The sequence below is a fragment of the Kryptolebias marmoratus genome, linkage group LG24 (genome assembly GCF_001649575.2).
Source record: "Kryptolebias marmoratus isolate JLee-2015 linkage group LG24, ASM164957v2, whole genome shotgun sequence".
Taxonomy (NCBI): Eukaryota; Metazoa; Chordata; class Actinopteri; order Cyprinodontiformes; family Rivulidae; genus Kryptolebias; species Kryptolebias marmoratus.
Genome location: NC_051453.1, coordinates 13,285,416 through 13,309,489, shown reverse-complemented (window position 1 = coordinate 13,309,489; position 24,074 = coordinate 13,285,416). Strand labels below are relative to the sequence as shown.

At 42.1% G+C, this 24,074-nt stretch overlaps 1 protein-coding gene across 1 annotated transcript in view; it reads right to left on the bottom strand.

The window, feature by feature from the left end:
• LOC108230553 (zinc finger protein GLIS1) overlaps window positions 1–24,074 on the bottom strand; it is a 72,458-nt gene that overhangs the window by 18,898 nt on the left and 29,486 nt on the right. The window contains exons 3-5 of the mRNA XM_017406876.3: window positions 23,075–23,255; window positions 19,873–21,391; window positions 963–1,124 (exon numbers count right to left, since the gene is read on the bottom strand). Of these exons, the coding sequence (XP_017262365.1) occupies window positions 963–1,124; window positions 19,873–21,391; window positions 23,075–23,255 (1,862 nt within the window). The remainder of the gene's footprint in view (window positions 1–962; window positions 1,125–19,872; window positions 21,392–23,074; window positions 23,256–24,074) is intronic.

Below are 24,074 nucleotides of genomic sequence, written 5' to 3'. Positions count from 1 at the left end.
CAGTATATTTCTATGATGAGTATATTTTCTTAAAGTTTAAAAGTTAAATGAACCAAAAGTCTTTGGCACCCATCTCCTGAATGAGCTGAATGTTTTGATACGGTATATGAAAGGCTAAAATACCAGAACGTGTGCCGAGGTACTAAAAAATGTGTGGAAAAATAAAAAACAGGAAAACTGCAATAAAGACAAAAAGTGTGAATGCTGTCTCAGCATTTAACAAAAACCATGACAATGTTCCTAACATTTATTTTGCAGCCAATTTTCTTTATACGTATTAGTGAATAAAAGTGGATTTAGGGTTCAGCTCTGAGGAATTCCCTCCTAAAGATCAGGAAAACAAGCAGCCCAAATTACAAGTACATCATTTGAGCAAACAACCTTTATTTTTTCTTTCTTTTTTACTCCATTACCGTGCTGGCGTATGAATGGCGGTAAAGTGGGTGATAAATTGATGGAGTAACAGCAACAAAATGAGCAGCAGCGAAGGCTGACTCAACCTTTCCTTCTTATTCAATTATAGGTCCAGAAAAACAGGCAGAACTCTGTGCAGGCTTGTAGCCCCGATCCAAGTTTGTTTAGGCTCAAACTGTGGCTCAAACGGCGCTGATCATTTAATGATCTGTGGCGCGTCACTGTCGAGGCAGAGAGGGTGAAAATGCCCTACAACTCATTGGCTTAGAAGGAACTAAACTAGCGCTGTCGAAACGTGGAAATATTCAGAAAAGACTGGCAGTGCAGGGAGGAGTACAATTTAAATGTTGGAAAAGAAAAGACACACAAACCAGAATCACATGCAATGAATTAGACAATCATTTCTAGATTTTTAATATAGCCTACTATCAGATTAGGTTTCATTTTTAAAAATAGAGTTTCTATTAGACAATTAATGCATAAACATTATTGTTTTATTTTATTGAACGCATGAAACGTGAATGAGGTCAAACTTTGGCTTTTCTTACCGTGTCCAGGTGAGTGCGCTGATGCTTGGCTCGGTCGCTGGAGTTGCTGAATGCTTTCTGGCAGCCCGGGTGCTGGCACAGGTACGGCTTCTCTCCCGTGTGGCTCCTCAGGTGGATCTTCAGGTTCTCCAGGCGAGAAAAGGCTTTGTTGCAGCCCTCGAACTGCAGAGAGGAGAGGAGACCGCTTAGTGCCTTCCCGGAGACTAAAGACAAATCAGTGCAAATCTGGTGAACGTTAGAACAATTTACTGTATGTGCCTGGGTGAGACTCAGATTTAAGGTATTATATATTTGATGTAAAGGTTTATAAACTAGGGTTTGCATGAACCACTATGACATTTTTTGAGTATTAAAGTAGCCATCTTTGGTCTTAGCCCCGCTTGGATTAGCCCTTAGCTTGTTAATCTGGTCAAAATTTAAATATTTCTCCAAACTGTTGTCTTTTAAAGAGCTATCTACAACAGGTAAGATATTAACTGTTCAGAACCCCACTCCAAAGGATACAAACTACCAATTTAAAGGGCTAGTTTGGCCATTTTGGAAGCGATACTCTGTCAAAAAGTTAAATAGTTAGTATAGCTACCATACTAGACTGTACACCTGTGTCCTAACCGCAGGGGAAATTAGAGTGTGCCGTACAGTACAGCGTTGATAATTGGGCTGTAATGCATAGTGTGAGATAAGTGTTCTGCTGTGTACAGTGCATTAAGACTGACAAGTGACAGTGACTGTAAACAAGCTCATATCTGACCCGGCTCGGCTCATCTGATCCCAAGCACTCAGCCAATGAACACCACAGATTTGTTCACGAGTGAATCATTCATGAGGCTTCTCAAGTGTCTGCTTCTGCTCTTATAGGCAAAAAACAAACAAAACAAACAAAGGAAGAGGGGGGAAAAAAACTACTGATTGGTGGAAATGCCAGTCCCTTTCAACAGTAGGGGAAACATAGTTTACTGTTACTGATTTCTGCGAAATCATCCGGGGTTTCAGTTTCACTGTGATAACTTAGAGACTTGTGTTTGGTTAGAGCAGAAAATTAGCTTAATTTGTTGTTTTATTGCTCTTCAAAGCATTCAGTATGATGTTCCATCATTAATATCAGCCTGTATATTAAAAAATAACAGTTTCTATCCTCATCAGGGCTCTGATTAAAATGGCAGCACTAGTATAACTTCACTTATATCTTACTGCAGAAGGCCTGCAGTCTCTACTGTTCATTGTACCCTGACCTTTAGTGAGGCCTGCCGACAGGTCAGGTTACCGCTAAGAAGAGACGGACACCATTCTTCTAATGGGCCTTCAACTCCATCTGGGCTCGGTGCTCATCCCTGGTCTCCTTCATTCACTCAGGCAGCACAGGCAGAGCCTTTTATTCACCGAGGCTCCATTTAATATAGGCGAAACCCTAAGCCTGTCATGGTGGAGACGTTTTGGGTGACCGTGCTGATCTGTGGGTTTGCTGCTGCGGGCTCAGTAAGCAAGTCTTAATCTGCTCAGTTATGGCAACAACAACACAGAGCTTCTCATAAAGACGTAAGACGTCCGAGCTGATGAGTTTGGGAAAACAAACACAAAAAAACTTCTTTCACCACAGTCAGACAGATGCATTTTTTTTTCTAAATGTCAGAAACACAGCATGGTATGAGGGTTTGTAAATGTTCCCAAACAAAATCAAGATTGAAATTTTTTTTGTTGCCACTCTCCACAACACAATTTCACATTCTTCTTTAAAAAATACTGACATACTTTTCAAGAAAACAATTTTTTAATTTTTTTTTTCCCTGAAAAGTGAAAGCAAAGCGTCTCAACAGCAGTTGTTTCAAAACTTCCAGTGGCAGTGCAGATATGTCAGCTCAGGATTCTGCAGAAAGAGTATGAACAATTAATGTCTTATCTGACAGCCTTAGCCTGAGCCAAAACCAAAGATGGCTGCTGCCACCTTAAAACAACTCCAATCCTAAAAATGTGGAGCAGTTCATGTGAGCATAAGCCATTACATCTCTTTCAGATTTGCATTACGTCGTTATTTACATGGTGATTTGGCTGCAGCAGTTATGTGTAGCATTTGTGGTGCTGATGGAGCCACTTCCTGCAGGAATTCCATAATATTTCTGTAAAATGATGGATGCATGAATTGCTATGAAGTGTTTGGAGCTTTTTAAAACAGCAGCAACCCACTTTGGGTCTTGACCTCACTTAGACAAGCCATCAGCTCATCAATCCAGTCAGATTTAGCCTCTATTTTTTCCAAACTGAAGTTGTATCTACAACTGGTAAGCTATTAATTGTTCATAACCTTTCTACTGAACCCTGCTTCGAAGGATCAGAACTATTGCTTTAACCTAAATAATAAGTTTACATGAACATGTCAGGACCTTTTAACATCAGCTTTTGACATCTGACAGTTTTCAGGTTTACAAAAGATTGTAATAAATCTGACTGTGACACAGAAAACTGCTTCCATTCTTAAAATCAAGAAGACCCCAACCCAAAGCTGCAGTGAGGAGGTTCAGGATGAGAATAAAAGCAGAAGAAACACTGGCTCCTTTAAAACTGCGCAGACAGGAATGAGCATAAAACCATGCAAACGAATTTAGCAGAACGGAAACGCATAAAAAAGAGACTAAATTTGCTGCGGGCACATGTTATAAAAAATCTTTTTGCCCTGGAACGTCCACATTGCCATACTGATCATGACAGCTACGGTTTATGACGGCCGCTTGATTCTAGAGCCGAGCAGCAGGGCTGGTAATGAAGAGCCAAAAGCGTATATTTATCTAGGGAAGGCTCCCCTTTTTCTCTCCGCTTTCCGTTCCTCTGTACAAATTTGTGGCTAAGTTACAGTTTGACGTCCGCGGAAGGGAGCGTGTTAATCGCGTGGAGCGTTTAATTACTCTGGGAGCGCTCGATGTGGAGGGAGGGACGGCCTGAGCATGAGGTTTCATTCGCTGCCGGGAAACCAAAAAAGGCCGTTCAGTTTGAAAGGAACATTGCCCAGAAACCCGGCACGAGGAAAAGAAAAGAAAAGAAAAACAGCTAAGTGTGCCCAATCTTTAAATCACTTCTCCAGAAGGTTCACTGACTGTCAGCTTTTTACCAGCTACTCTAATAAAAGTTCAAACTACACTGACATGCATTAAGAAGCACATGCTGTAAAGTGGTGTCATCCATAAGGAGGTGACTGGAATCTAAATAGTGTAGAAAGTCCACACAGTTTAAAGTGGTATAAACAGAGGCCCCTGATTTTCCCTTTGATATTACCTATAAAAACAGTTTAAATGGTGCTAATCACATTAATTGCTTTAAACATGTTTAGTTTTCCTTTCTAAAAAAAAATAAAATAAAAACTGTCTAGGTGGAAACCAGAAGACTGCCACATGAGGGGAGCGGCGCTGGCACTCCGGAGGGGTTTCAGCTCCATCTGACACCGGCTGACTTCTGAGCAGCTCGGTAAACATTGGGGATGACAGCGGGGTCCCGACATGGCTGAAGGGAGCGAGACGGGCTTGAAAGGGTGGACGGACAGCTGATCACAACAGACAGAGTATGGGCTCCATACTCCATGTTTGGACATGAGGTGGTGCGTCACGCCTGAGGGCCTTCGTGGGAAATTAGTCCTGACTGGCGGGGAGGGAAGGGGGGAAAAAAAAAAAAAACGGTGTCAAGAAGTGAAAGGCAGCAGTGTAGGAGGACTCATTAGCAACCTGCAGGAGCTGGTGCGTGATGGGGACAAATATGGCCGCTGACATTAGTGACAGAGATCTGACTCAAAGAGTCGATGAATGACGTAGGAGGACAGATGCCTGCAGAGAAAAATCTAAAGAAAAATAAAGATTTATCTTTTTGACAGCATGTAAGGTTATCACCTACAGGAGACAAAACCCCAGATTCAAATGACCTCTCTGGGTGCAGGAGCCATTGACATTGCAAAATGTTCTCTTCAGACAGCAACCGCTGCAGATGAAAACCCTTCCCGATGACACGCAAAGTTCCAGCTGCTCGAAGCAGGTTGAGGCGACATCAGAAGCCTTAAATGGGAGGAAGAGCTTCAGTCGAGCGAGCTGTCGAAAAAGCGTCCTTCTCCGCCCCGGCCAATGAGGAGAATCATCAACACTTCAGGATCTGTTCCGGCGGGAGGCGGTGCAGCCGAGTGCCCCGGCTACGGATGAGGGGAACATGTGCATTTAATCTGCCCACTTCCAAATGCCCCGTGGAAACCACAGCAGAGAGCAGAGCAACGTAAATGGATGAAATTATATCCATATGATTCAGCAAGGCAGGGAAGGAGAGGCAGGTTTCTCAAGCCCTTCTCCACATTACAGTATTAAAAAACATTTTCATTAGTTTCCACATTTTTCTTCTGTGAATTTAAGTTTGTTTTTTTGCAGCCAGCTTAATCTGACGGAAATACTCCAATGTGAGAAATGAATTAATTTACTTTCTATCTATCAGCAGCTCATTTCTCTCATACCCTTATTGCTTAATATTTAGGGAATTCTTTTTATAAATAATGGTGCTATATGAGCATGTAGCTTAGAACAAGTGACTATAAAGGGGAGGGGAGTGTTGTCCAGATGCGAATGAGCAAGAAAATGGAGCAAGAACAGTCGATAAATTAGTGGCAGGAAGTAGTCATGCAAATGACTAAAGAAATTGTTCTTAACAAGCATTTTGCACTCATGCCCAAACAGTTTTGGGGCCAGAAAATGTGGATGGCACAACAGGAAGCGTTCCTATGATGACTAAATGGGGACTGCTCACATAATGAGCCTCTCACAGCCCACTTGCTGAAGATTGAGGAGGAAGTGCCGTGATGAATCCTGCAAAGGAGACCTGGCAACGTGGGAGCGTCGGAGCACACAACAACACGGACAGAGCTCGGGGAACCACTTTAACCCTTTCTGATTCAGAAGCAGGCTGAATCAGAAAGGGTTAACTGGGCCGTCTGGATTTTAGCATTCTGCCAGGCTGATGGGGGGGAAAAAAGACAACAAGGTTCAGATCTCAAAAGACTATAACCACCCAAACTGCCTCACAATCATTTTCATTCTCCTTTTTGGGGGGGACGGCTCAGGCGCATCTTACACGCTTATTTTTGTTTAGTTTGTCGCCATTTTCTCAACTGGGCAACGTCCGTGTCGCTGCGCCAACAGCAATGAGAGTAGCTTTCTTTACAGCGCAGAAAAGGCGTCTACTTGAAGACATCTGCTGACGTCTGAATGTGGTTAGGAAGTGAAAGGTGAACAGATGTCACGGCTGCAGTGAAAACGGCATTACAAAGATGTCTTCTTCACACAGTAAAAAAAACAGACATCTGTGAAAAGATGTCTCACTGATGTCTAAATTTGGTCGAAAAAGTCAAGAGCCATACTGGAGTCTTCTTTAGGGCGTCTCTAAAACACACAACAAGCAGATTAAGTACAGCTGAAACACGCATTTAGTCTTCAGGAAGTGATAAACTGCGCTACAGTAAATGTATTAAAACAATACAGAAGTTCCAGCTGTAAATTTGAAACATTGTAGAACTGAGGCACAGTGAAGCAGAAACATCCGTAATACTTTCCTTCTGTTGAGTCCGACTTCCCTTCCTGAGGACGCCAGACTAGCTCGACCTCTGATTTCATAAAAAATAACAAAAATCCAATTTAAAAGGCCTAGGATTCCTTGAAGGAATGCATATCGCCCGCTGCCTTTCATGTCAAACCTTTAAACAAAGTAGCCATTTTTGTGTTGGCTGAGGTTGGTTAACTGTGGTGGCCATCTTTGTGTTTTTGGGGGGACCCTGTTTTCAGTCTTCCATAATAGCGCACCATAAGAGTTAATTAAGATTTTTCTTTTTTTTTCCCAGTTATAAGACTTGGAGCCCTTCTTGAGTGAAAAGCCCGTAAAAGACTACGTGTTTCCGCTCACTGCTACTCTAACCGTTCACGAAGGCTAATTAGAGTGCCGTACAAAGCCTCCGAGGCCGCAGCCATTAGCGACCATCAAGGCATTAATTATAAACCCATTCGCGAAATCCGAACCCGCCGTGAAAAACACTAACTGGCGGTTACGCAAGGAAAGTCCTAAACATGATCTGTGTTCTGAGCCGGCTCGTCGACTGGTGTTACTGGCAGTGAATGCAGGGTCCAGCCTGACGGAGCAGAGAGCCACGGCGTCCTCTGACACCCGGGCCCTCAGCTATTCAGCACCTTTCACTCACACCTGCTTCCATTCTCGCTTTGGCTTTCTCCTGCTGTCTCTCTTTTAACCCCCCTTCAAACCCATAAGCTGCTCTTGTTCTGGTAAGAATGCGCCCGTATCCCTCAGTCTGTCTCCGTTTCACTCAATCCTGCTGGGGGATGATTGACGCCAAATCACACACAGCCAGTAAAAAAAAAAAACCAATAAAGCCATGTTTAATTGATTCGCTTCTCCTTCTACCAATTTACTTTTACAGATTGCTGCCCCGAAAAAGGCAGGCAATACTGTGATTCCCTGGGCGGGGGTTTTATTTGACTGTCTGTTAGCAAAATATCTCATAAAACGCTGCACAGATTTTAATGAAACTCTCGGGAAGTAAGCATTTGATGCATGTTTACGACTGATTAATTGTGGGAGTCAGCCTGATTCAAGATGGCCGCCACAGCTGATCAACCTTTGTAAACACAAAAATAGCTATAACTCAGTCACTTTTACAGACACTGGGCTAAACATTGAAGTGGTAGTAGCTGAGAGTCATTCACACCACATAGTCTGAGAGCTAATCAAATGCATGAGATCTGTTTTTAAAACTTTGCCATTAGTATTATAATCAACTGTTGCTGTCTGTTAGCAAAATATCTTCTGAAGCAATGAACAGATTTTAATGAAACTTGCAGACTGCAGTCACTGCATATACATCTACAACGGATTGATTTTTGAAGCCAATCCAATTTAAGATGGCTGCCACAGCTAACTGACCTTAGCCAACACAAAAAAGGCTATAACTCTGCCACTTTTACAAATATTGGGCAAAAGGTTTGTGTGGTGGTAGCTGAGAGTCATCATAAACACATACATGAAGCAATTACAAATCTTGCAATATTGCATAGTTTTTATAATTTACCCAGAAAGGCCAAATAAAAATGTCTTTTTTTTTCCAGCGTAGTTTAAAACTCTGGCATGAAAGGTGGCTGGTGATACATGTTCCTTCGAGGAATGGCAGGCCTTTTATTTCTAATCAAATTTGATGATTGAATGATGATTTGTAGTGAGTTTTTCCGTCCTTGTTTGGAGCCTGGATACAGTTTTGTCAAACAACGCTGCCAGTAATGGTGAAATTGGCATCTCTGAATATTGCCACAGGTCTGGAAAGTTGCCCTTACTTTGACAACAACTTATTGCATTACCACTCATCCTCCAGAGGGGAAAAAAATATATCCACTGCAAAACCACAGCGTCTATCTCAAGTCAACCAGTAGCTGTTTTCTAACTGTATCAAATTGTTTTAAGATCTAAAAATATGAACTGTAGCTGTGGTCAGAAAATAGTTTATGCTGCACATAACCAAATTTTATTTCCACACTCTTCTCAGCTGCATTTCTCTTTTTTGTCATTCCAGTGTCTTTTCGTCCTGCCAGCCGATTTTTCATTTCTTTGTAACGAAGTGGAGGCAATCCAGCATCACCCAGGGCTGTTCGGTAAAGAAATACAACTTTTCGGTGTCCGAACCGTTTAGGAGTTGACACAGCTGTTTAATGCCTGCTGCAGCAACTCTATAACTCTGACGCGATAACAAATAAACCCTGCGGAAGGCTCGGGGTGTTATTGCCAAGCCAAATACCTTGATGCCAGAAGGACCGACGTTCAGACAGAAAACATGCCTGCAAAATTAAACAATAGGTCAACATGGCATGATGATCAACACCAGCTCAGGAACTCAAGGAGAGTGAAGGAGACCAAAGTGCATTTATGCAATCCTCTGGACTTGGACCAGACCACAAGGCTTTTTGGGTAAAAACAAAGAAGCTGCTGCCTAAAAAAAAAATGTGGCGCAACTGCGATGCCACGATGCCCTTTAGATCTGTTCAGTCGTCAGTGTGCCAAGGTTCTGTTCTTCGCCACTCTCTGTGGGCTTCAGGGTCCAGTTTCCAGTTTCCTAGCTGGTTGCAAGATATAGCAATCAACACGTCAACTCGGACAATCGGGCTTTCTTAACAGACATGTCACAACTCATTAACATCTTAATAAATCGGACTATGGCTCTGTAGCGCTCAGCGTAAGCCTGTCTGCTGACGTACATGAAGATAAAAATGTGTTTCAGCGTAAAACTGCTCGTTTTCTGCGCAACTGCTATTCACTCATCCATTCTGCAAATGGCACAAACCTTCAAGTTTCAGTATTACCTGTCCTTTTAGATTATTCTGATCTTATCTTCATAGAGGAGTGCCCGCTGCCGAAAGGCGATATGTGGGTGATAGTGTTTTTGCCAGTGTTTGTGTGTCACGTGTCCATCTGTTTAAAGAAACTTGCAGAAAATCATCACTGGATGGACGCCTACAACTGATTAATGTTTGGAGTCAAGCCAGCTGACCTTAGAAGACACAAAAAATGGCAATAATTCAGTCAGTTTTACAGATATTGAGCTAAAATTTAGAGTGGTAGTAGCTAAGAGTCATGCATAACTTACTTTGAGTTTGACTTCTTGCAAGTCCTAATAGCTTTCACATAGTTTCATGTTTTGAGCCAAAAATGACTACGACTTTGTCATTTCCCAACATAAGATGATCTTCAAATGCTGCGTGAAAGGTGGCGGGCGATATGCATTCCTTCAAGGAACGCCATGTTATCCTTAGCAAGAGTCTATTCCTTTTCTTTTTTAATCTATCACACATTGACATAATATTTTTACAGGGAAATTCTGACAACCCCAGCGGCCAATATTTTACAATAAATTTAATTTTCTTTTTTTTTGTTGTTGTTTTTACAGTGTAAAAACCTCCATTTAGAAAGCTGGCACATAGCGTTTTTTTATAGTAATTTCCTAACGGTACTTTACTTTAAATGATTCATGGCTTAAACAGGATGTTTGGTTTTAATTCTGAAAAAAATAAAATGATTAAAACATGACGTTTTGCTTGTTTTGTGTGTACGAGGGGCAGCAAAAACAAAAAAAGTATGCTTCGACTTAAAGGCCTTTTACTCGTACAGCTGAAGAACTGCACCGATCTGGTAATAAACACTGCATAAACCTTTTCACATCGATGCTAAACTGATTCCAAAGCTGCACAGATTCAACGTGAAACAGATGTTTTTTTTTAAGTGAACAGAAAGCTGAAAGAGTAGGGGGGGTGGAGGGCTCCTTTTTAAAAACATTGGGAACATTAGGATGTAAAGCTCCATGGGGGGAGAGGTAAATCCCAGCTTAAATATCGGCATCTGAGTTGTGCCAGTGCTGCAGGGTCGCACAATCATAAAGTGAGGTAATAAGAAACGAGATCATTTTGTGCGTCGTGTCCTTGTGTGCCCCACTAAGAGGGCTTTTGGTGCCGTTTATTTCCCAGATTCGTCCAAACTCCCTCTCACGATCAATCACGGCAGTGGATGTGATCTTAGCATGATCTCACCGCTTTGATAAACATTACGTGCCGTTTAACACCACAATACATGCTGTATTATCCATCCATCTGGGTTTCTCCTCCACGGCGCTCTCCGGAGAGAATTCGCGAACACACCAAACGTCGGCACAGTGTAAACACGCGCCGCGTCTGATTGACCTGCGTCAGACTTCTGAGCTCCGCTAGTGTTTCAGAAAACACATTCAAGTCCACAATCAGTGCATACCAAATCACATGTCATACATAATGACTTCTGGGCAAAGAAGATTTTTATTTTTACGATGACATCAGAGGAGCCCGCCTGGCTCCGCTTCTTTCAACCTTGACTTCTTCTCACAAACATTCGAATTAAAGCCGGCACACTGACCACAAAAACACAGCAGTGCATAATTTAAACTTGACACCCTGAACGTAAACATGTCTCTCACTACATAATTTACCCATACTTCTTTCTGGTGTTTATTTCGTACGGTAGCAGCACTGTTCTCTCAGATATATTCGCCCCAAGCTCCGGGTTGGTGTCTTGGCCGAGTGGAAGGACACTGCTGTCCACGGGTTGCGCTGTGACCAAGAAACTAAAGTAGTCCCCGTCGCTCAGACATTTCCTTCTTACTTGCTTTGCTTTGGACTCAGTTGTTTGAAATGACCTCTGCAACACTGACAAGTTGGCAAAATAAAAAACCCCCAAACATCTGAGGTCAGTATACACAGAGATCACACACACCATCAACCAACCCGTTCGGTGGGTGTGTTTGCAGAGTGGCTGCTGTGGTACAAATGTGTCTGAATGAAATGGGAGTGAATGGTCGCCTCGTATGACAAACAGTTTGCCTTAGAAAATACCACGAACTGACTGTAATTCTGTTTGTCACATAATGCTCATGATACTTTACAGCTGCCGGACAGAAAACGCAAATACTGAAGCAAATAAATAAACCAGAAGCTAAAAAAACAAGGCAAGAAGAAGACAGTAGGTTGCAGAAACAGTTGGCTCGTGGAGAAGTGAAAAATATTTTCCTTATTATGGATATTTGGTTCATGTTAAAGCCTTTTTTCTGAACTAGAACCTGTAAAAGTTAAAGGCCTATCTTTCCTTGAAGGAATGCATATCACTTGCCCATTTTTCAAAAGGTGAAAAGAAGACGATTATGTTGTTTTTGCCTGTTGTCTGTCTTATCATAGCATTTCTCATGAACCACCGGATGGTATCTACTGAAACTCTCAGAAAGTAATCATTGGATGTACGTCTACAACCCTATTCAAGATGGCTGCCACAGCTAAGCTACCTTAGCAAACAAAAATGGCTACAACTCAGTCAGTTTTATAGATAACGAACTCAAATCTGATGTAGTAGAAGTTGAAGCTCGACCAAAACACATTCTGATTGGTGTAAATGAAAAACTTGCGCAGGATTCTTAAGATTTGACTGAAAACGCTTTTATTTCCTCCTTTTCTTAACATAAGATAGTCTTAGTTTAAAACTCTGGCATGAGAGGCGGTGGGCGGTATGCATTCCCTCAAGTAATTCTAGGCCTTTAAGCTTTGCTGCTTCTGGTGAACTGCTTTGGTCATTTTCGAAATAAGCCACTTGTGCCCATGTTTTAGGATGCCCCCTGCAAAGGTGCCTTCTTCTGATTTGCAACCCAACCCTAGATTTGCATGTAGAAGTTCAAAAAAGAAGATCAATGCAAGCCAGTCCCCAGCTCTCTGCCACCGATGCACACCATTGCTGTTGCAGTAATTGGGTTTGATACCCTGCAACAGCCCCCTGAACATGTCGGAGAACCCGAAGACTCACCCCGGCTTCGTGTATTAGTAAACTGATATGGCTCAGCAGAGACGTTAAACTGATTAAGGTTTTGGATGGGACACAATAATGACACAACCCGTGTGCAATGTACGTCCAGCCGCAGCCCTGTGTCTTCAGGTTTCTGATAGAGGAGTGTGATTAACTGCGGAGGAAATGGGGAAACTTAAAACACCGCATTCCAGACAAATGCGATTAAAGTGCATCACATGTAGCAAATCCTGAACGCTTTGATACCTGCTGATGAGGTTTAAAGCAAGGTAGCCACAGCTTCCCCCCCGCCTGCAGCTTTAGTCCACTCCAGTAATCCAAAAAGAAGTTAAAGAAATGCTCCATTTGTTGGGCGCACATACACACATTTTGACCTTTTATAAAAAAGAAAAGAATCCAGAAAGAAAGCTGCTGTAGGTCCAGTTTCCATTATGAACAGGTGAAAGTTGTTATTAATGCCGTGGATACAGCTTTTATAGCTTGTCAATAAACAGATCTACTGACAAAACTAAAAGAACATTTTAATTTCCCTCCTGTTAAAAATTCTGATTAATAAATGAAATCCAGACTCAGATCTTCAGCACCGGTAATCCCTGCTCTCCAGTTTGAAACTTGTCGACAGTGATGCTTCTGGGAACATTACGGGGGAAGTCAAGCTCTAGATTTGTTACATAAGAAATTTACAGATTTCTTTTGTCATAACAGGAATAAATGACACAAAATGCAGGTCAGAAAAGATGCGCAACTTGTCAGTTTTGTATGAAGGAATGTCTCAAATGCTGCCTGCAGTTTCTGTACAGGAAACTCAACGTTGTCTCTGTTCCATCTGGTATTTGATAAACCTCGTTGTCTTTCTTGTAATTATGACCAACCATTAAAGCGAGATCTCTCGTTGCTGTTTTTATAAAGCTGTGCAGTGGTTCTCCATATTGGGGTCATGAAACACCAGCTGAGGAGTCTTGAGGTGATTTCCAGGAATTGAATTGAATTAATTGCTAACAGCACAGTTTTGATAATTGTTCTAAAATATAAAAAGCAAAAGTCAGAAACAGATGACTTGTTTAGACGGTCATCATATAGTTGTTTTATTGACTTATTAGCAATATTTGTATTCTTTAACCATCATTAATCAGGGCTGTATTTAGTATTTAACCACATATTCTAAAATTCAGACCTAAACAAAGCATCAGGCACTGATAAATACGTTGGGACAAGATTAGCTGATCATTCTCCTATGGCCAATTATTGTTTTCTCCTACAATCAGACATGAAAGCAACTTTTTAAAAAGTGAAAAGTTTTTAGTTTATGCATGCATTTTCCCGTTTTTTACAAAATCTCTACAACCAACCTGGAATGTTCAGCGTGTTACTATTTTTGCATCCACCTTTAAAGGTTTTGATCCTTGGTTACCATTTAAAGGAAACTGATTTAGTCTTCTCTCAAGTGTCTCCGAATCAAAGCCTGAACATCTCCAATCTAAAAGATATATTTCTATTTGGGAATAAGTAAGGATCTCTTATGTGAGTGGGTTATTATTTGTAAACAAAACAAAAAAAAAACACCACTTAGTTTGATATATTTGTCACCGGTTCCTACAACAAGCAGAGTTCTCCATTTATGTAACTCCACTGACAAGCTTAGTTCAGCTAATAAAATGAAATATGAATGTTTTCATACATAAATAGGAATAATATTTATGGAATGACTGAGAACTGGTGCTTCTAAAGACGGGCTGGGACCCTCCTGCGGGTTGTGGGACGTCAAGTCTAGAGATAATCTCTACAAATCAAATTAAGTTGGAAAATGATTGCCAAGAGCATAGTTTCCAGTGTAATTGTTACAAAGATAAAAAGAGTTGTAATAAACCAACTACAGTTAGAAATGAATGGGATAAAGTTTCTAATTGAAAAGTTTTAACTCTAATGTGTCAAGCTGGAAAAAACATGATCTAATAAACATGATCGCAATAATCTATAATAAATATGAAACAAAAAGAATCGTAATAAATAGTGAACAACATGATTCTGTTATTTCTGATACTCTATTGAGATGTGCTACTGTAGATGCTCAGATTAAAGACAGAATGAAGCTTAAACTAAAAACAATTTGTTAAAATTCAAAGTTTTCTGAGGGGGGGGGGTTCTGTTTTTCGAAAGCTGTTTGGAATAAAGAGTTTGGTTTTTTGCCTGTTATTAAATCAATTTTAATGCACTTTTTCATGTTTAAAGCTCGCATTAAGCGCATAAGGAATCGAGGGGTGAAAGCATAATGAAAAGATTGACTGGAAAAGTTTTTTGGCCTGACAAAAAGTTGGCCTGGCTCGCTCGATTCAGAAAACCAGCAGCGTTCAGCCTGATGAGTGAACCCCAGCTCCGTCCGGGAGACAAAAGACAGCGACAGGATGGGATTATAGATCTGAAAGAAAATAAGAAAACAAAACAAAAAAAAACCTGTACGTACCTTATGAACTCATTTGCCTGGGGAAACAACTCACAAAATGTTGAAAATGATTTAACGAGAAGCAGAAGCCCTTAAAGTGCTAAACGTTGATATCAGCCAGGGCCTTATTTGGTCCTGATTAGCTCTTTGCGTTTCAGCCAACAACAAGTTTAACAGGAGCTCTGTTTCCTGAGCGTGAAGTTACCCCGACATGCTGAATCAAGGCCTCTGCCTCCTATTGGCTCTGATTATCGTAAATGAGCCATAAACTGAGCTCTTTATTCTCACTATGATGTAAAAAGGACGTGTGTGTGCAGCCAGAAAAACCACTGTATGTGAATGTATTCTGTTAGAATAAAAATTGAGTTTACTGTAATTAGATTTGACTCTGGATATAAATTAGATTTATGATTTGGACTTTTTTAATTTTTTATTATTTTTTGCATTATGCCCTGAAATGACTTTTGTTGTGAATTGGTGCCAAATAAATAAACTGAATTAAATTAACCCTGCAGATTTTTTTTATATATTTAATTTAGTTCCCATCAATGTCTTCTATTATTTCTAAATATCTGCATTTTAATGTTGGGGACAAACTTTGCAGGACTTCTTTTTGTCAGGAAATTAGTTAAATATGCTTCCAAAAATAGTATGAATCAGAAACTCAAACACGCTTAAAAGGAATAGTTCAGCTCTTTCAAAGTGAAGTTCTGTGGAAATGACATGAACAATTAATATCTTACCTGTAGTAGATAGCTCATTGGATGAATTAATTTTGAACAGACAAAAAAATTGATGGTTTATAAAACTGTTTATATGAAATGCTATAAAATCTTTCAACTGAAGCTGTTTTAAGACGACAACAATCAACTTTGGTCTCGACCCCGTTCAGACTAGCCATCAGCTCATCGGTCCAGTCAGAATTAAACCATTTCTCCAAACTATGGTTCCTCAAAAAGCTACCTGCAACAAGTAGGCTATTAATTGTTCATAACTTTTCAACAGAACTATCACTTTAATATGAACTTCTCTCTGCACCTGCAGGCAGAACCCAGCTCCAGTTTCAGGCAGCATTCAGAGGAAAAGTTCGCTCACGAGCTGAACCCCAGTTTTAATTAGCTAATGGAGCGCCGTGTTCTAGCTTCTGCTCACAAGAGTCCGTTTAGCCCTGAAAACACGCAGCATCCTGGCAGCATTGTGGCTTCTATGTCTCAGTGTCGGACACCAAAGGAACTCACAACTCTTCCAAAAATCACTCCAGTAAATCGACATGTACATGTTGGCTTCTACGAATTTCCACAATCTATGTTTATTTTTTATATCCCAGGTGTCCTCTCTTTGTCGTTTGTCTGTGTACATGTGTCTGTGCGCCTTGATGAAGGCCTTGTTTGTTACTCTACAATAATATCCAACCCCTGCAGAAAAACAGACACAAAATGCAGGCGCTGAGTCCGTGCAGTAAGACTCCATCCAGCTGAGATTTCAACCAGGAACCTGCAGAACTGCATCTCCTGCGATACTTTACATTTTGCTTTTAAAGAGCAGGGTTTCTTTTGCAAATCTTTTGTACAGATCTGACAAAAAACAAGCCAAAAAAAAGGCAAAGAAAATGCCTCTCATCCATGTAAACACTCACACAGATCCTCTGTGCTTTAGGAGCATATTTTCTGAACTCCGTGGCTCCTGGTGCAGCCTTCAGACACCCCAAATCCCCCAGGCTGGCTTCTGACAGAGCAGAGCAATATCAAAGTCCGAGACCATGACAGGGCCACTCCTGCTGGATATATTTTTAATATTTATGCAGACACAAGGAGAAAAAAATGTAATAAACTAAAACAACATGTGAAACACAACAGGATATTGCAGGGAGATTATGTTGTTTCCTTTACGTCCGTGTGTCCCTCAGAGCTGGCCCTGCCCTGAACAACAACCCAGCTTCAATAGAGGAGGCGGGGGGGAGGTGAGTGGGAACCAAACAAACCTTCTGAAAGTTACCAGAAGGTTTTGTGACCCTTAAATTCAACCATACATATGAAAGGAACTTGTGCTTCTTTTTTTTTTGAAAGAGAAATTTCTTCAAATATTATCCAGGTACAGAGAGTGACAGGCTCGGTTCAAAGTCCAACTCGTGTGTTGTGATAATGACTTTTTTGTGCCAAGGCACAGCGTGGAGCAAATGCGGCACAGCTTTATGAGGAAGGGGGAAAAACAACAACCAAAGAAAAAAAAAAAAAAAAAAGAGTACATATACTGTTTGTAGCGAGGGCAGAGGAGAGAGCTGTGTTATGTTTGGATGTCAGCAGAGCTCTGCTTCACGAGTGCCTGCTGGAAGCTGCTGCTGGAAAGATAATAAAAAGATTAGCCCTGTTTCTCTACAGAATTCGGTCCTAAAAACAGAGCGTCTCATCTGTTTCCTCTTTCTGAATAGCTTAAATACTTGAATGCCTTTGTTTTGTTACATGAGCGCAACAAAAACCAGCAGCATCGGGGATAGTGACAACAGTAAAGGAGTTTGGATTGAGACACAAGCAGACGTTGGGTTTCCTGTACGCGTTGAGCACCTACTTAAACCTGTATAAACTACAAACGCAAATACAGTTATAAATACACACAGAAAGTGCGTTTATTTTTCCTCTGGGCCTCCAGGTTTGTCTTCTGAAGTCCCAGATAAACATCCATGCAATCCCTGCTGATTAGATGTGTTGACTCAAGCTCGAAAACATTTCACGTTCAATGTTTAGGTTCTGTCAAAAAAAAACCAGAAGAGTTACTCTCCGACATACTGTACCAGAATCAATACTTAGCATTGTGAGACTCCAAGGACACAATGGACCCTTTTTTTACACGGCTGCTTGGCGGTGGCGTGCGCGTTTGGGCTCGGAATACGTGCGACCGGCAGATGAAGGTGTGTTGCGGAGTTTCACGGTGCCTCACATCCAAGACATAGTCCAGCGGTTTGTCCACAATGAGCCGAATTGTTCTCGTGTTCACATATGGTAAACATGCCTTTCCACAAAAAAAAAGGAAAAAAAAAAACTGAGTTGCACCTTTTTGGAGTGTACACTTCTACAGTATAAACAAACATTACCAGCACTGATTTGCTGTTTGACACCTAAACGTCAGCCCTTGGCGTAGTAAAGACACACCTGCTGAACACTACACAGAGCAACAATAACAGCAAAAAAAGACAAAAGGAAACTTGCAACAGCACTCAGTCCTAAAGCTGAATTAAAAATGGGAGCGTGGTGCAAGATTGACGAGTTATTAGACAGTCCAAACAAGTCCAAGAACAGAGTAAAATTTCTAAAACTATTCGCGATTCACGCTACTTTTTAAACTTTTACACAGCGTTGCAATTGTGCATCACATGGCCTTTTTCATGGTTATTTGCAAGAGCAAACAGCAACAGCTAGCTGTAGCACTTTCAGCGAGAATGTCATAATGTTGCTGGAACATCCACGTCATGCAAAACTGAGAGAACTGGAAAAGTTTATAAAACAGTGCTCGCAAGAACTGCTATGAAATCTTTTAGGACTGGAGTTTTAAGATGTTTAAGACTGGCTGTAAGTTCATCAGTCCAGTCAGAAGTTGTTCCTTCAAACTGAGGTATCTACAACAGGTACGATGTTAATTGCTCCTAAGCTCTCCACAGAACCCCAATTTCAAACTATTGCCTTGGGTCGCCACTCAGCGTGAGTATCAGAATCGCACTCAAATCAACAGAAATCCAACGAAATACAACCCTTTACGAAACGACTCTCACCTTTAAAAGCCAGTTATTTAGAAAACCAGGATCTGGATCTCAGAGCTGAACGGGTGCAGCAGTATCACTGATTCAGCTTTTCTGTTAGAGTCAGGGTTAGGATTTATTTCCTAATTTGAGGAGCACTGCTTCTGACTAGGGCTTTGGGTAAAACCGAGAATTGAGCAAGACTTGCAAATGTTCCTAACATCCCTCTGTGGCTCCCTTCTCCAGACTACTACATTTCTCCTCGTGTTTGCCTTGGATATGAAGCCAATTCACTTAATACTTGTGGGACAGCTAAACATTTAAAGCTCCTATTTAAAAGGATCAAGTGTAGGCATTGTTTGGTTATGTTAACCATATGTGTTGGCTTTTCATGATCTGATTCCGCTCTCAAAAAAACGGAGCGCTTGTGAAAATAAACATGGCTTCGCCCTACACAAATTGTGGACTAATAGCGTATTTGGATAAAGTCATTCTTGAGTTTGGAGAGCTTTTTTCCACTTGTGAGTGGACGCGGGGGGAGTGACAGTTTGACATTGATTAGTAATTTGACTCGTGGAATCGGAGCCCTACCTGTAAGGAATAAAACCACAAAACTATTAAACTGAGTGGAACATTGAGGAGAGTTGCTTTTTTGGTATTTTTTTTTTAAACCTGTTTAACTTAAAAGTGTTTCACTTGTTTTTGTACACAAGCAGTGCACGTCTTGCTAAGGAACAAGGCTGTGTGAAGTATGGGTGTGGAGGGTGCTTGAGCACCCCCTAATGAATGCAAACGCAAATACATAAAGATTGAATTAAAAAAATGAATAAAATTGAATCCATTAGTGCTTCATATGTTCATTTTTTATGTTTTGATATAAATTAGTTTTATAAATCTAGCATATAAACCTCTGTTATTGTGTGCAAAAATTACTTAAAACCTACAAAAAATGGGTCTGGTTGGCATTAAATAAAGGCTGTAAATTTAAAATGTTTGTCCAAGTTATTCAACCTATTGCTGAACGTCCATATTCAGATAGGACAGCATGCACTGCGAATGGGTGATTCATTGGCTGTCTTTGTTATTACAATATTTTTCATGTGGATGTTTAGTATCATACAAATTCACACATGCTCACGGCACCCCCATGTTCCCATGGCTATGCAGGAAGAAGTTATCAAGGCCTTAATGACTGTATTGCATTTGCATTAAACCAATAATAAAAATGTAATATCTTCCAAAGGAAGCATCTGCAGAAAACTACGAATAGTACTGAGAATGTGCTATAATTCTGATTACACTGGATGTATCTTTTTAATGAGGTTCTGGTCTTCATAATTTGTTGGCTTCTGGTGACTCACCATACACTTGTTAGGTTTCTCCCCAGAATGAACCCTCATGTGAATGAGCAGCTTGTAGCGGGCGTTGAAAGGCTTGTAGCGGCGAATGCAGCCAGCCCAGAAGCATGTGAAGTCCTCGCCTTTGCGCTGGTCGATGTGAACCTTCTCAATGTGCCTCACAAGCTCCTCCTGCTGCTCGTAGGCAGCGCTGCAGTCAATCCAGCGACACACTTGCTTATCTGCCAGCGCTCCTCCTCCGACCTGTTCCCGCTCTGGAACGGAGTGCAGCGCAGGAAGGTCTCCAGAAGTTGGTTTGAGTCCCAGTAAAGAGGTCTGTGCTGTGTGCTGGTTCTGGTGCTGCAGCGGCTCCACGTGATTGGGGCCCTGGTATTGGTGCAAGTGGTAAGGAGGAGGCATGGCAGCACGGGGAGGGTGGGGAGCGTGATGATGGTGCCCGATGCGACCACCCAAGTGATGGTGATGATGATAGTGGTGATGAAAGAGTTCGTCTTCACTTGGGGAGAAGTCATCGAGGGGTTCCTGCTTGAGGGCAGCCCCGGATATTTGGCCCTCATCCAGGAGACACCCCACTTCAGGCGCCGAATGCAACGTCCCAGACATCATCAGTAGCCCCAACCCGTCCGAGCCTCTTTCTCCTCCCACTCCTCCCACTCCTCCCTCAACAGCTCCTCCACCTCCACGCCCTCGGAGCATGGAGACCTGCTCCTCACACAGCCCCAGGCTCTGCCCCTGGCCCGACTCTGGCTCCACTAGTGATGCTGAAGAGGAGGACGACGATGAGGAAAGGGACAGGAGGCAGGCGGCAGGTGAGGACAGCTGACAGCTCTCCTGTAGCGTGGCCTGCTGGGGGCTGCTGTGAGGTGGGGGCCTCCGAGGGGCTTCCTGGGGGCAGCAGTTAGAGGGTGGAGACGTAGAAGAGGTGGAGGAAGATGATGAGAAGCCGGCACCGCTGGTGTGGCTGGGTGAGAGGTTAGCGCAGAACCCGTTGATGCAGGCGACTGTAGACATCGGGGAGGAGGAGCAGATGATTGTGGTGATATTGATCTCCTCAGAAGCTGTGCCAGTGGCTGATGGGGAACTTGTCGAAGCGACGCTGCCGGTGCCAACAGCGGTGGAGGACTGTGACGCCAGAGACAGGCAGCGTCTCTTCACACTGCTAGCAACGAGAAGCCGCGCTGAATGATGGGAGCCAGATGGGGACAAAGCCAGCGGGGAGGAGCCACCTTCATTATTAAAAGGTTGCACTGCGTCCCCTGACACACAGCTTGTTCCACATACGCCATTGCCGTTACTGCTAACACGCAGCGCTTCGGCCGGCTCATCTCTTGACGCGTCCAAAACTTGCCCGGTCCTAAAGGCCTGAAATCCAGCCTGAGATGTACCGTGGACGCCAGGGATCTTGTGGCCCACCGAGTTCTCTTGCTTGACTGGGTAAGGGGCACAGGAGGGGGCCACGTTGGTGCTGCAGCCCAGGCTGGACGAGGCCCCGAGCTGGGCCTTTTGGAAGGAAGAGGCGCTTCTGAAAGGAGAAAAATACGAAGAGAATATGAGCTCTATCAGCTCGGTTGCTGTTGACAGACATGGACTGGTTTCTCTTTCCCACAAACAGCACTTTAAAGAGGTTTGCCTCATGCTACTCCTTCTCCAATATTTCAAGAAAATCTTAACATTTAAAGATCAATACACACTATAATGAGCGACTAAAAGATGCACTAAAACTAAGTTATAATGGAGGTAGGATAAACTGCTTATGACCCATATTTGTGTTATGGAAACATGGAATTGGATCTGCTTGTAGTGACAGGATATGAATGAGCATTTAAGTCTAAGAATAGAGAGGGGGGTCTTCTGAGACCAAGAGGCCACTGGCTTCTGTGTCCATCTGACAGGCTTTGATGACACAAAGGGGTTAAACCCAACCCAACATTGGGGATAAATAAGGAGTCACCTGTTTTGGTGGCATAATTGCAGCCTATGAAGGGTCAGCATTTACAATACTGTGTATTATGGTGGGAATCTTTGCCCTGCTGAATGGGGAACTCGGGTCATGTTTCTCCATGCGTTGCTGTGATCTCCGACATAATCATTCCTGTCAGTTGGCTCATTATGGATTTTGTCCAATGCCCCTGAGTGATGTGAGAAGAGCTCTCTTTTCTCCAGTTTGTCTCATGCTGCTACCGTCTTTGTCTCTTCCCTGGAGCACACCGGGGGAAGAAAAACACAGCTAACGCTAGCTAGAACTGGAGAAAGGTACTGGCAGACTTTGTCATCATTGCTGTTAATAAAGACTTGATCCCCTCCCATCTTTTTCTATTCGAGTGCACCATTTCCTGTTTGGCTGGACGGACAATATTGGGAGACAATACAAGAGAAATGAATGTTGGTCGGTTGACTGAGGATAGAGAGAAGTGGAAGATGAATAGAAAAAAAGGAAGTGAAATGCTAAGAAATCCACTATAATGTTTTATAATCAAAGATTATACATTTCTCCAGTTTTAGCTTCTTTCCATTCAGAATAGAATTTAAAATCTTTCCTCTAACACACAAAGCTCTCAACAACCGAGCTCCATCTTTTATTAAAGATCCTCCTGTTCCATATTTTCCTAACAGAGCACTTTGCTCTCAGACTGCAGGTTTACTTGTGGTTCCTAGAGTTTCTAAAAGCAGAATGGGAGGCAGAGCGTCCAGTTATCAGGCTCCTGCCCATGAGGCTGACACTGTCTTCTTTCAAAATTAGCTTTAAGATGTTCCTTTTTGATAAAGCCTATGGTTAGGGCTGGTTTGGGTTTCCTGAGCTATCCCTTAGTTATGATGCTAAAGACTTAGACTGCTGGAGGACAAACTGATTACAGTTTCTCATTTGCTGTTGCCTTTACTCTCTGCTCTCCCCATTTATATTTGCAATTATTACTGTCATTAACCTGCTTTTCTTCCCATAGAAACTCCACCTGGATCAATCTTCTTGAGTTTGTTTCCGTCTCTGTCTCCCAGGCAGATGGCCGCTTCTGCTATAGGCTTCTTCCTGTTCACATGCTGTATTTTGAACCTTTTCTGAACCCTGTGAGATTTAGTGAGCAGCTACGTACAGATTCTGAAATTAGACAACAAAATGTGAGCACCTGGATGTTATTACTAGTGAGATGGGGGGGATCCAAACTGAAAAGCAAAAATCCTAAAAGTATGAATAGTAGTGACAGTTTACCTGGTGTCATGGTGAGGGCCATCCTGCAGAAGGAGGTCAGGTGCAGGTCTGCTGCAGTGAAGACTCTGAGGGTAAAGTCCCTGTGAATGGCCCCTGGCTGGCAAACTCTGCCCACATCGCATGAGGGCGCTGTCGGCGTCACCCACCTCAGCATCCTTCTGTGAGCAGTACACACCGTTAGCTGGAAAACAAACAACAGAAATGACTGCTACACAGATTACTTTGGATAAATGTTTACACAAGAACTTGAAATGTGCTGGTGTCAGTATCGTTTCAGCAAACGGAGCAACGACCCAGTGTCACTCGGAAATTAAAAAAACTGGCTGAGTAGATCACGCTCAGTCATCTGCGGACATTCCTGGAAGAAATGATGAGTTTAAACTTGGAGTCGTTCCTTCAGCGACATGTTGAAATCTTATTACATTATGAAAATTCTCTTGAGGAATAATTGCTGGCTGTCACAACAGTCATTTCTAGTGATTCATTGAGAGCTCTTTGGCAAAAAAAGTATCTAGTGGTAGTAAGACGAATGTCAGATAGTCACAGTTACTGAAAGAAATGAAGTAGTTCATTCTGAATGACAAAAACATCTTTTATGGACAAATCTATTTGTACAAACTACTAACTATAAAACCATTTTATTGTTAAAATTAAAGTCTCTATTCAAGTAAATGTACTCCATAAAGTAATCGTCTGTGTTTGAATGTTAGCTTGTCTGTCTGTTAGCAAAATATCTTATGAATCAGGGGATAAATTTTAATGAATTTCTCATAAAGTAATCATTGGGTGTACGTCTACAACTGATTAGCTTCTGGAGTCAACACATTTCAAGATGGCCATCGCAGCTGACTGGCATTAGCCCACATAGAAATGGCTACAGCTCAGTCAGTGTTACAGGTATTGAACTAAAATTTAGTGTGAATGTAGCTGAGACTCTTTCCCATCCACGTAGTCCAAGTGCTAACAGATTGCGCAAGATCTCGGTTTGTCAGGAGCAATT